Genomic DNA, 14,282 nt, shown 5'->3' with positions numbered 1-14,282 from the left:
AAAAATCAGTTTCCATTTTTTTTTTTACTGGAATAAAAGGATACTTTCTTGGGAAGCAAAAAAAAAAGGTCACACTGAGAATCAGCTTTAAAGATAAATATTCAAACTGTCAGAAGTGATTACATGTGCAAGTAAATTAACCTTCTACTAAGGGGCATATTTTCCATTTTACATACTATTCAGCACTAAGACACAATTCTATTTACATGTCAGGCAATTCTCAATTTTACACATCTAACAAATCTACTTTAAATGCTTAGCACACACACACATTCTACATATGTTAGTATGGTCCACTGTGTCCATCAATGTGTGCACATCCAGTTATTGATGGATGTTGCCATGGAATACATATTTCCAGTTATCGTAACAGTTTTAAATTGCTGCATAACATTTCTTTGAGTAAGATGTGACATGATCTATGAATGATTGCTTTCTCTTAGGCTATAAGACTTATTTACTGTAAAATGTCACAAACTGCAATTTTCCATAAATGTTTACTTACACAGTTCCTCTGGAAAGATAAAAGCTGTTTTTTCTTAAAATATAAATGTAATCAAAATCTCACATGAAAACTTAAAATCACTAAAATCCATGAATTTAAATTCAAATTTAATTAAGAATAAAAAAGGCAGAATTCATTTTTTAATTGCCCAATAAGGTGACTTTATGCCCTGCACACCCTGACATAGTTCTAATACTAAACCTGATGGAAAGCACACGTTTCAACTTGTTGATTCATCCCACCAAGTGCATTTTGTACTCTCTGCACTAGCAGCATTTGCTATGACAGTACACCTTCATGAACACTGAAATTGCACCTGTGGACACAGGAAGTTGTAAACATTAAGCGATTAGGAAAGCAGGCTACTGACAATGACTGTTCAACAGCTGGTGCCTGGTTTCAACCAAGTCAAAGCATTACCTAGAGTATATTTGCAAAGTACAGCACTATGTATTTTCACAAATAATTTCTGTCTGTACCTGCTTGTGTATATATTGACTATACCATTCAAATGCCCAAAACAAGTACATTTGCTATATTGTGTAGTGTTTATTGAATCATGTTATGCCATTTTTGTATCTAGTTGGCAAATAGAAGGAGTCTCTGTGGTCAAATTCACTCGCCCACTAAACAGAACAAAATAAAATACAAACAAAAGCTTAGCATGGACAACACTATACTCTCTTCAGTTGCATAATGTACAGATAATGATATTTATTTACAAAGTATAGGAATTGGTCCATAAGGAAGCTATTCCCATTTTAGACACCAACAAAATCTTGAAGATAGATCCTTCTCACTGCAAAATAATGTGTCTGGTACAATGCTACATACAAGATATGAGAATCCTCCTAGAAGACTTTCCTCCACAAAACTGGATGAAGGACATCAAGAGTAATCATGTCAGAGGTACACGTGGGCCTGCAGATAATATAATCACATTAAAGGCATGCATGAGCTGTTTTAGTACCTCTCTGCAACACCCTGTAAAATCCAACTACAGACTCTACATTAATCAGGGCTTCATATTAAAGACATACTCCTGCCATGAGCTATGTTAAGACATATACAAATAGCAAAAAATGCATATAATGGTGAATGCTGAGAAGCAGAAGAATAATACACTCCTAAAAACAAACAAAACTCAGACTAGCACACAAAGTGCATTCCTGGATGATTATGTTTATTACATTTTTTGTTGTACTAATGTGAGGTATAGCAACCACATGACAAGTTTTTACAGTTTTTGGTGACAGACGAAACATCCGAGTACACAACTTGAGACTGAATTGTATTTAAATTTATTTTGTGTCAACTCAAACACAAAACTGGATGCAGATAACTCAAACTTGACCACCATTTCTTCAACGGTCGCTTTCAATAAAAGTGGCGTGGAACAGAATATTAAATACCTGTACACAAAGGCAAGTTTGTTTGAACTCACACTAGTTTAAAATGGATAGGACACCCATGAATGAGTAACTTGAAATTTTTGAAGATAGCAGAAATTTTTCTAGAAATAGATAAAAGAACTGGCTTTCATAGTCCATGTAATCATCCAGGAGAGATGTTAAAAGGTGAGGATGTCATATAAAAAACAGAAAATCTCATATGTGATCTACATCAATGCTCCAACTATGTTTAGAATTAACTATGCAGTGGCAAATACACTGCACATAACTCTACAGCCCCGCCTTCAAACCATTCCAATATGTTTCCAAGCCTGAGATCATTCACTTGTAAATATGTAGAGATAAAGTTGGTCACTCAGCAGAAAACAGCAAAGGACGGCCCATAACTATGGTCAAAAATAGACTGCGTTACAGTAGCAGATACTACAAAAACAGTGTAAACAGCATGTACTTTTAAAGTACTAATTTAACCTGAAATAAATTGGTTATGCGTATAAAGACAACCCTAGAAAAATATGCATAGTTTATCATCAGAAGACATGATTATGATTTTTGGTCTCTGACTTTGTCAGAAATTCTGTCCTCTTCTTTACAAATGTTTCACTGTTGTAATAATAGAAACAGTCTCAATTCAGAATTACAATTTCTTGTGCAGGTACGTCTGAAGCAATTAAAATATCTGCAGATGAATAAGAAATCATGAGATGATGTCCTTTTCTCCTGGATACAGAAATAATACAAGTGCATCCCTGATGGCATCTGCACTGTATTCATTTGCTTTTAACTTGCATCAGATGGTCCTAGTTGGTAACCGATGTTTGTACATTCCTGCTAGAGCCTTGGCTGCACTATAAATCATGAGTCTACGAGACATGCCAGTGAACATAACATGCCAGTCAGTCCTACTCACATGGGGCAAACTTCTTTCTAGTACTTCTCCAATAGTCACTGATAGACCGGACCATCGCAAGTTGTAATCAGCTGGAGTGAGACTTTGGGCCTACAAGACAAATGAAAAAAGGGAATGAGATAATGAATGGGTAGGAGCAATCCTTTAATAAAACACAAGTTCAACACAAACAAGAAACAAAGTGACAGACAAGTGTTGGCTATCTTATGAGAAGCATTGTCTAACTGGGAGATATCATATAAGGAAGTTCAACTAGTTTGCTACATTCTGTTCAGCTTCTGTACTCAAGGACACCCCAGTAGGTTTTACACTTGGGTCTATATCAAACTATTGAACAGGTCCTTCTGTGAACTGCTACTCAGCGAGACCACAGGAGTGAACGTTTAATACAATGAACATTTATTTTAGTGAAAATTTACTCATCAAATTACATTAGTTGGCCACCTTTTAGCAGAACACGTTATTACGGCAAGACGTACTTGCGAATAGTTGGGAAATCAATGCCATATATGTTAATTTTATCAATTATTGATGAGTATGTACTGCAACTGTAACAAAATAGAATATATTTATGGGAGAGTGTTACATCTTATTATCTATGCTTCTTCTTCTTTCGTAACAAAATAGAATCTATTTATGGGAGAGTGTTACATCTTATTATCTAAGCTTCTTCTTCTTTCGGCTTTTCCTGGTTAGGGGTCGCCACAGAGGAACTCCGGTCTGCTAATGATCGGCAGTAGATTTTCACGGTGCCAAGTTGCCAGCCCTGCGCCCAACCTTCAACGAAGGCATGCCCATTCACGCATGTCTTTCAAATACCACTCGACCGCAGAGAGGACATGCAGACTCCACACAGAAGGCGCTCCAGCCGAGAATCAAATGGAAGTACCTTTTGCTGTGAGGCGACAACGCTACCGTTGCACCACTGCGGCTCAATATTACCTAAGCATTACTTTAAAATAAACTACCAAGTATGTCAGGGTGATGGAAAATACTGTATTTCACATTTAAGGTGCTATTTCACTTTTATGTTCAGGGCAGTTAAGGACATATTCTAGTTTCACTTATTGTTTATATTTGAAAGACATTATACTTTTTTTACACTTTAGTTAATCACTGGGTTTTTGTAACACCTGTGATGTTGACCAACTATGGCAATTTGATGCTGTGAACTTTGGCAAGGTTAGCATTCGCTGTATTAAACATTTGCTCCTGTGGTTTCACTGAATAGTAGTTCACGGAAGGAAAATGTTCAGTAGTTTGATACAGACCCAGTTACACTTAACCGCTACTCTCACCTGGTTAATCTCCATGTACTGAGTCAGCACAATCTGAAAAACACAATATATACTTGCTGTGATAACCGGATAATTTACCTGCAGATGCTCAACAGAGTACATTTGGGCTCAGAAGGTCTTCCTTCTGTTTCTCATTTTTCATCTTGGAAATGCCTGAGCTTTGTTACTTGGTGTATTTTTTCTTGCATCCAGTTTACTGGCTATAACTTGCAGAGATCAGCTGCATTCAGCAAATAAGTTATATTTCTTTCTCTCTTTCCAGAACTTCTTCATACAACAGAAAAAATGCAAGGAAAAAGTGTTTTAAACATTTTATTTACATTCTGTGAACATCAGTGCCCTAGAAGGTAGAGCAATAAAGGAAGTGTGGAGATGCAGGGGGCATTTCCCTTTGACAAACATCATTGCTTACGTTTGCTGTATTTGTTGGAAAGAGCAGTTTCCTTGAGTAGTTTTGATCTGATCATTCATGCTCTCTGGAGATCAGTTTTCAGAGCAATAGTGTACAAGCTATATTTGAGGAGTACTGAATAAATTACATACTGCAAAATTCATGAAAAGGCCCTATAGTAGGGTAATAACTTTTATAGAAGGCTTCTACATATATTTGTTAAAGTTTTCAAAGGCTTTCTACAGCAGATATCTCTTCAAAACAGGCACTAACAGTACCAAATTTATATTCCTGTGCAGCTCAGATCCAGAGACAAACAAGGGCTTAGGAATCTGGGCCTGAAGCACTGAGTTGTCAAAGGAGTTCTGAGTTCTGGAATCACAGTCCCATCAAGAATGCTTGCTGAAAACGAACCAATGCCCAAATGGCCATTGCACACATTTCAGCAATGGACATACGTAAAACCATGGTGGAAGCAGACACCAGGCTCGGGAGTGGCAATAGCAACATTCATCATAGCAACAATCAGTGGGATGCTAGCCAAAATACAATGCAGTCCACTGGAAAAGAATTTGCTCCTTAGCTGGAGCAAGGGAACCAAAAAGTCATACATGTGCCTGAAACAGGACAGGACTATCTGTAAGCTAAAGACAATGCAGGCTACCTCTCTTATCAGAGGTAACATTTTTCAATTAGTAGAGTATGTCAGGTGACTGAAAATCTTTCTGGCAGCTTCTACAACTCTGGCTAGAAGATGAAGCAGGAACAAAGAATCTAAAGGTGAAGCTTCTGGCAGCTTCTACAACTCTGGCTAGAAGATTTTCCTGCCCTATGCTTAAGAAAACATCAGTAGAAAAAGTCTATTATTCCCTGTTCTAGGAGAAGTCTACAAGCTGTGAATGAGAGAACCCTGCAAATTCGCTTTACCTAAAATGTGAACAGCTTTAGGGTGATGACAGGCCTCATGGACTACCGCTGAATGGAGGGAATGAGCATGCATTGCTCTGAACGTTCACAAACCACACCACAGTCAGACTGACTGGATCAGGAGATTTATAATCTCAGTTCCCATTAAGGGTTTTGTATGAGAAACACTGCCCTTCGCTCCAGACAAGGAAACAAAGCAGCAAAGGTGAGATCCCAAACCCTCTATTAAGGCGTATCTGACTTTAAGACCCATGAACGATTCTGTTTTAAAAAAAAAATAAATAAATTTATCGCATTTACCCTTGTGGACTGTGTTGTGGATGAAAAGGGTTAGAGGATCAGGTCACTCACTTGGTTAATAAATGAATAAAAAAAAGAACACAAGCTGCCAGCTTATGTCAAATGTACTAAGCTTGCTGATATTTCACACCACATTTCCAACAAGCATAGCCAAGTGCAGCTAACAATCTTTTAGGCCTAATAAGCATTTTTTTATTTTACTAAAAATAGAAGGATCTATTGAAAAGGAAAGAAAATGTAATAAATGAAATGCACAACAGCTAAGCCAATGTATTGTGCATGGGCCAAGTCACTTATAAAAGGTTTTCAGAAACTTTTTTTCTAAATACCTTTTTTTAGGTGGCCAGCCCACCTACGGTGCCACTCACACCAGACTTTCTGGTAGTCTCGTTCAAAGTCTGTTGCTTTGAGGATCCCTCCGTCCCTAAAGCCTGAGGTATTCAGGCCTCTCTATGCCTGTGGTGGTGGTATTATATGTTGATGGGTTGGCTTATTAAACTAATGGATGCTATGCTGTAATCATGTTATGTCTCCAACAAACAAAGCTTAAAAGATCTAAACTCAGCTACACTCTTACAAATGGTGCTTGTGCCAACAGCTTGAGCCGAAGTAAAAGCCAAAAGTGAGTGACATCATGATCTACCCTCTGTCCAACAGAGGAGATTTCAGCAATACTTTCAGTTAAGGAATTTTTTGTTTAAATACATTTGACAACTAGGTAAGCCTACTGGACACAAGTATCTCCTTTCAGGAGTGCAGACAGCTGTTAGTGGATACAGGATTCCCTATAAATCATGTGGTAAAAAGGAATTTTCCCCCTCAACAAGTGAGCCATTTTATTTCACAAAACACATACGATTCTTTAACAAGCAAAAAAAAAGTGTAGACTCTACATTACTTTTAAAGCTAGTAACTCTAAAATACAAACCATTAACTGAATTATGGATATACCAAGAGTCTAGAATACTATTAAGGTAGAGGAGAAATAAGAATCCAATGCAAAAGTTTCACTGCAACCTACTAAAAAGGTATCACCAAGCACCACCATGTCTTCTTAAGAACACCAGCACAGTACAAAGGAACCAGAAATGAGGCACACAGACCTGAACACTAGCATGACTGCTCATATCTCTGGCACCACACTATGAGGACATACTAAAGAAAATAACTCAATGTCATTTTATGTGCAGAAAGCTCCCCTGAATCCCCAAATTCTTCTGGTTATATCTATTATAAGAGTCTGCTCTGCAGAAGGATGCAGTCAGCTAATTTGAAAGGGTTGACAAAGCAACTGATGTTCTCATCATGCTCCACTTCCTATGGCTGGTTATAACTGAATCCAAAAATTAAAGAGGAAGTGTAGATCAGCAACTGCCCAAGGAAGTCTATAAATCCCAATAAAAGAAAGCCAAAGTGAAAAATAAACTGCTTTAACTTATTCAAGGAATGGGAATAAGATCTGTGAGATCTTGCAAAGGAACTGGCCTGTATTGGCAGTAATTAAATCAAAGAAATTGTAGATGACGCTCCTTCATTTATTTTAATAATTATTTGAAATGACAGCTACACAATAAAAATGAAGTTAAAAGTACATACAAGTTTAATAAAATGGGTACAGTTCCATGTCACAACTGCAATTACTGTGGTTATATAAAGTTTAGAGTTCATACATCCCACAAATGGCAGAATTTATAGAAGCAAGATGTATGAAGATTGTATCAGCATAAATACAGTTTATTTAGGGAGTTGCCATGAATGCACTTGTGTTTACATTGGGAAGACAAACAGGTCATTGAAGGAATTGTGCATAATACCAAGAAAAAGAAACTGAATAATGAATTAGTGAAACGTGTAAAAATAATGATATGCAGAAGTTCAAATCTATGGTAGAGGAGATGGTGATATATCTCCAACAGAGAACTGTTCACAGGAGGTGGAGGTGCCCATTTGGCTTGGAGGGTCTTGTCAGTAAGCCAGTTGGCCACCCACCTGATGAGATAGGGATTTACGCCAAGTTGTGTTAGCTTTTCGATGATGCGCAAGTAGGGGATTGTGTCAAAGGCCTTGGCCAAGCTGTATGTACTGACCTTCCCTCATCCAGGGCCTTGGTGACAGTCTCAAAGAAGTCAACCAGGTTCAACAGGCAAGATCTGCCCCTGAAGAATCTGAACTGGGTGGGGTCAAATGCTTGGAGATTTCCTATGTTCCTGTTCATGAGATCCATAATAATACGCTCCATGGCTTTACAGATCAGACTTGTCAAGCTAATGGGGCAATAGTGGCACCACCTTTGTGCAAGGGGAATGACAATGGCAGTTCTCCACTCTGCTGAATGAGGCCAGTACTTAGGCTGTGGCTGAATATGGTACTCAATCGAGAAGCCAGTTCTTGCTGAAGATGGTGCAGAATACATTCTGGGATACTATCAGGTCCCATGGAAGCGGTGTTATTTGCCTTGGATAGGGCCTGTAACCCTTGATCTATGGGGATGTGAGGTGTGGGACAAGTATTAGGGGTGTCAAAAGGGCCTTTGGGGGGGAGAGAGGGATGAAGTTTGTGCTGAACCTATCTGCTAGCAGGTTGGCTAAGTCAACAGGATCATTGTAAGTGATGCTGTTAAGTGCTAATTCGGAACACACCTGGGCTTTGCCACTGAGGTTCCTGATTTAACTGAAGAAGGCTTTACGGTTTCCCTTTGTTATGGAGACTAGTTTTGATTCATAATTTGTCTTGGAGGTTTTCACTAGTGATCTAATTTGCTTGTTGAGGCTAAGGTTTTTCCAATTTGGAATTTGTTCCCTTTTACCCATGGACAACAGTTTCTTCCTTTTGTTGTAAAGCCTGTTGATAGAGGGTGTGCACCAAACAGGTTTATGTTTCCTTGAGGACCAGGTTTTAGTTCTATTGGGTATAGCGGAGTCCATGCAGTTGTACAGATGCTTGTATATTGCACTGGCATACTGTTCAGCATAGTTGTCTGCATCCTCTGATGGGGGCAGTGGTGTGAAGCCAGAGATCCCCCCCCCACTTAGGAGGTTGTAGTCAGCTTTTGAGAAGTTTGTTTAGCTTCATTATGGCTGGGGTTGAGCGGGGTGGTATGACAACATTCTAAAATTAAAAGCCAGGAAATTCTGTGACATTAGTGATGCTCTTTCTTTAAAGCCAGTACTGAAATTATTTAATCTGAAGCATTGATTGGACCACTTTTTTTTTTTAATCAGTGTATTTAAATGGTTAATGTTTCATTAATATTTGTCCGCTGAAGCTCCATTAGCCATGAAAGAGCTTGTATATTTGTATTATACAAAAGTAGTTTAGTTTTTGCTTTGGCTCATGTCATGACAGAAGCAGGATTTATCCAACAGGACAGCTGTCCATATGCTTCTATCATGCGAGAGACGCTGATAGTACTGCAGGACCTAGACATTTTGTTTTAAACTGATCATGTGCAAATTCACATAAGCCACAGCCTATACTTCCCAATGGAACTAGCACCCTTCCACAAGGGCAGCAAATATAGTTCTCAAAAAGATCACCATAAGATAATTACTGCAAATCAATATACTGGATTCCTTCAGTTGCAAAATGGTTCCGGATGCTCATTTTCATTATGAGCAACAACAAAAACACAGAAAATCTAATGTTATACTGATAAACATTGTACATCATCATTCATAACAAGATAAAACATCACCTACTATGGAAGGAAGGGGCATTGCCCATGAGGTAAGTGGAAGGAAAGCTTGTAAGGCCATTCCTGACAAAATATCAGGTATTACAAAATTTTGTCTACTCAGTACTTGCTGGATGACTGAATGTCTGGATACTCAGATCCTTAATGTCTGACATCAGGGAAATGGCTGGGGAAGGTTTATGGTCAGTTCAGGTTGTCCAATGAAGTATGAGCAAGCCTCTCTCAAAAGACACAAGGCCGACTTTGATGAACCTCCTTCAATTTTAAGCCTGAAAAACCTGAATATTACCAATGGCAACCCCAAACGTTCTATGGATATCTTCTGTTGCAACAAAAACAATGCAACTAAGGCATTTAATTTTAGTAAAACTGAGATTCCAGTAAAGCTTAATCAGCCTACTAACAGCATCCAGAGATGTTGTGTGGACTCTTGCTACAGCCATTTTTGCAGTGACAAACTGAATAAACTGATGTTAACAGTGTAGAATTAATCTGGCAAACATAAAACTCACAAGCTAGACTAGCACAGTGAGTGGGAACAGTAGTATAAAGAATTGCTCAGCTGAATTAGTTGTAGGGAAAATAATGTGATGATTAAAACAGCTTATATCTATGCAACTGAAATGTTGAAGGTGTCCTTAGACTGGTAACAAAGGACCGTTATTTAGATGTGAAGACCATTAGTGTCCGAAATGATAAGACCTTTCCAAGGACAAAAAGCATGTTTAACACAGGGAAAAAAAAGCTGATCACAAGTAACTAATACAGGAAAAGTGAATGACAAGTAAGTCATGTCATAACTGGATATGACTAAAGCAGTGCAGTGACATGTGAAAATGTGCAGGTAAATTTTACAGCAATCAAGATGTAACTAGAGCCATGTAAGCAAAGTGTAACACAAGTAACCAGCAAGGGATTCACTTTATTAACTTCAAAATAACCTCAAAATGTTTAATTTAAAAAAGTTCTAATTTAACTCGCACTACCTTGTAGATGATGCATCAAATAATTCTTGGGGTGTTTGAGAAGCAACCAGCATTAGTAATCCATTTGGAGGAGAGGGATGTGCTGGAGACCTATACCCAGTGCTGTACACGATTCTGACTGACACCTGCAATATCATTCACTGGATTAAAGTTAGACAAAAATAGACACCAGTAGTACTCCTAGTCTGTGGCCAACAATGATTCAGACTCTGCCAACAACTATGGTCAGCTGTATGAATTTTTGACTACGGTGTCAGCTTCAAATTAAAAAAGTGCAGTTGTGTAAAATCGGCCAGTATGAAAAAGCCTAAAAAGATCTTGTATGCGTTGTAAGTCACATTTATGTTCTCTGCACAGAATGTAGGGCATAAAAGGGATGTATGGATGCAACTACCTAGAAATGAATTACCCCAGAAGAGAACAGTCACCACAGGACAAAGGAGTCCATGCACATCTAGAAGGGAAAAATGCAGAACAAACAAGAGGGGGTTGGACGGAGAAAGCGAATACTGCAACACTTAGAGAGAGACATCTACTGTTATAGCAAAACACAACAGTGTGTAGGTTGTAAATTCAGTGTCAAAACCAACAAAGAATAAACAAAAAGTCCACTGAAAACACTGCTGGAACGTCTAATATGCAAGTATCACACTTTCACCAAAAATTCTTCTTCAGGCATCACAAGAGACCAAGTTAACTTACTCAATTTAAAAGCTAAAACAAGTCACACGACCACACTCAATCAAGTACATATGAATTATTTAAAATGTATAAAAATAAGAAAATTAAGATACAGAATGCCATAAAATAAATCAAGCTTGTGCATGCAGCTTCTTAAGTAGAGGTTTCAAAGTAAATGTTCCATTCATTCCTGGTGGTAAATGGGCTTTAAGTCTTAATATCCACCTCATTTCCTCATACTCAGTAACTTAATGTCACCTCCATATAGTGCAAAGAAACATAACTTTCAAAATTGAAAATCTAAAAGTGTGGGTTTCACCTTGCTGTAATATATGTTTATATAGCACATTAGTTAGATTTTCACATCTGATATCAGAAAGGTGATTACCTATGCACTCTTAATTTTTGATTAGTCATACCCACATAATAACCACTACATGCTGTGCACAAAGCTATGTACATAATATTTTGGGTATTACAGTTGCCATAAGCATGCAAGGCAAAATCAGATTCCAAAAAAGGATGTTTAAATGTCTTTGCTGTATAAATATATTGACAAAAGTTGCAATTATAGCATTTAACTGTCCCCTTACTGGTTGTTAAAAATATTATAAAAATGCTTTTGCTGTTCCTTATAACAAAGTGCTTGTTTAAGTGAATTACTCCGTTTATAACCAAAGGCTGGAGTGACAGAAATAAAATTTGCAAGTTCTGGTATATCACATAACACAAACCAATATTTCTTAATAATGCCTTGCATTTGTTGTGTGTTTCTATTATAAGTTAGCATTCATCTGATTTTACTATTCCTTGTCTTGATTATAGGGGGGACTTTGTTGGAAGAAAAAGCTTGTCTACAAACATCAGCTCTATGTTGTATTACATAATGTTTTCCAGATATAATTTCACAATCTATGTACCCTTTGTGAGTAAAGTCTGTAGCCATGTTGTCTAGCTGTGTCACCAACTGCTCTTCTGATGTTTTTAATCAAGCTAATCTATGCATCTGCCCCTTCACTACATTTTTGATCATAAAAGAGGGACGCATGCTGGTACGATGTAAATACATACTCTTTTTAACTGGTTTGTGATAAAGCTCAGTCCCTAGTGTACCAAGATCATCCTTGTATACTACAACATCCAAAAAAGGAATTTGTGAAGCCGAAAAATTATATTTAAAATGTAAAAAACTAACCGTGCTACATATATATGTAACAAAGGCTTCAAAGCTCATCAGGTCTTCTTTCCAAATAAGGAAAAGGTCTTCAACAAACCTTTTGTAGAAGCCCACATGTTCATGATAGGGGTTGGTTTCAAAGAAAATGTTCAATTCAGTTCTGGTGGTAAATGGTCTTTAAGCCTCAATATTCAACTCATTTCCTCATACTCTGTAAGTAACTTAATGTCACCTCCATATAGGTTTCTTTGAAAACTCTACTAAAGTAGCTACATGGATAAGCTTGATTTAGTTTATGGCATTTTGTATTTTAATTTTCTTATTTTTTTTATACATCTTTAAATAATTCATACATACTTGATTGAGTGTGGTCATGTGACTGGTTTTATTCTTTAAATTGAGTAAGTTAACTTTGTCTCATATGATGCCTGAAGAAGCCTTTTTGGTGAAAGTGTGATACTTGCATATTAAAGGGACGTTCCAGCAGTGTTTTCAGTGGACTTTTTAGTTTATTCTTCGTTGGTTTTGGCACTGAATTTACATCCTACACACTGTCATGTTTTGCTTTGAATTTTAGGTCTGTGTAAGGTTGACACTCATTGGATGCGTTAGGAGTCTTACATCTTTGCCTTCAAATAGCAACATGCCTATGATGAGGTTGCGTACCATATCCGAGTTCATGGATGGGGGAAACAACCCATTGTTAAATATTCCTGGTATGAATCAGTTAGAGATGGAGAGTCCTCAAATGGCAGACCTGGAACTGCTAACTCAATATAAGACTAAGGTACAGCCATTTGAACAATATGTCATGAAATACAAACGATTACAATGGCAACGTTTGAGTTTCTCAGCCTATGTCCATCATAAGGCTGTTCCAGAGGACTGAGAATTCTAAAAATGCCATCATATGGAGAAGCATTTCCTGACTTACTTAGACATTGGCAGCTGATAAATTCAAGCTGTTCTTTTCAATACATGGAGCTGATGAATGGCTTCTTCTTACCAGTGGAACAGGAGTTAAGATCATAAATACAGAGTGTGTATATACAGATCTAACTTCTACTGTAGAAGTCAATGGACATGCGAAACTCCCAAGCGAAGCACTACATTATTTGAAATTGCTTGAAGAAAAATTGATTTAATCTAAAAAAAGTAAACTCCAGCGTGACCCGACTGATTTCTCTAAAGGGAATGTTTTCTCTTGGCCCAAAGATAAGCCACCAATGAATCAGCATGTTCCATGTTATACTGAACCTCTTCCAGCTGATGTACTTGACGATCCTACTGTTCAAAACCCCTGGTGAACATTTGCCATCAGTAAATGTTCCAGTAAACGATAATGTTATGTTATAAACACTGATAGCATTTTATAGCCACAAAGTGATTTACAGCAAACAAATGCTGAGGAAACTATTATAGATGCACATTTAGTGTGTGCTCTGGATCCAGTGTATTTTCCATTGTTGCTACAAAAACCTCTGCCCATGCCAAAACCGCGGGCAAGGATGAAGAGTCTCTCGAGTTCAGGCAACGAAAACAGCAGGCCAGTAACGAGAAGTCAGGCAAAGAGGTGATATTTAATTTATCCAAATATATTTTAAACGACGAATGGTCTGTGCTTAGCAAAGGTTTAACCTTTGTTCCTTCCAAGCTATTAGACATATCAGATACTCTACTTGAAATTAGGCAGTTTACAAGAAACTTTAACTTGAAAGTACTGTTTTGTAATAGTAACAAATATGTGACAAGTGGTTTAAGATGCTCCAGTACTTTTGTTCCTTTTCAGAATAATATAGTACAAGTTCAGAAAGCAGTTAAATGAGAGATATACAACTTGTATAAGATACAGAAATGTGATAAATTCTTTAATTTGACAACAGCACAAGTTAAAGCCATACGTGCACTGTTTAAAAATGATGAAATTGCTATAAAAAATGCAGATAAAGGGGGTGGGGTCGTTATTTTAGACACTACATATTACTTCAATTGTATGGAAGA

General features: G+C 37.5%; 1 protein-coding gene across 1 annotated transcript in view; it reads right to left on the bottom strand.

The window, feature by feature from the left end:
* Positions 1 to 1,667: 1,667 nt before the first annotated feature.
* Positions 1,668 to 14,282, bottom strand: part of PRRC1 (proline rich coiled-coil 1) — a gene marked incomplete in the record, with an annotated part of 448,168 nt that continues 435,553 nt past the window's right edge. Inside the window, 1 exon segment of the mRNA XM_044060795.1 lies at positions 1,668 to 2,917. Within this exon segment, the coding sequence (XP_043916730.1) occupies positions 2,708 to 2,917 (210 nt within the window).

Source organism: Protopterus annectens, chromosome 2.part0, assembly GCF_019279795.1.
Source record: "Protopterus annectens isolate FY-2018-M chromosome 2.part0, PAN1.0, whole genome shotgun sequence".
Classification (NCBI taxonomy): domain Eukaryota; kingdom Metazoa; phylum Chordata; order Ceratodontiformes; family Protopteridae; genus Protopterus; species Protopterus annectens.
The sequence above is the reverse complement of the archived record's forward strand: the minus strand, read 5'-3'. Positions and strand labels throughout refer to the sequence as shown.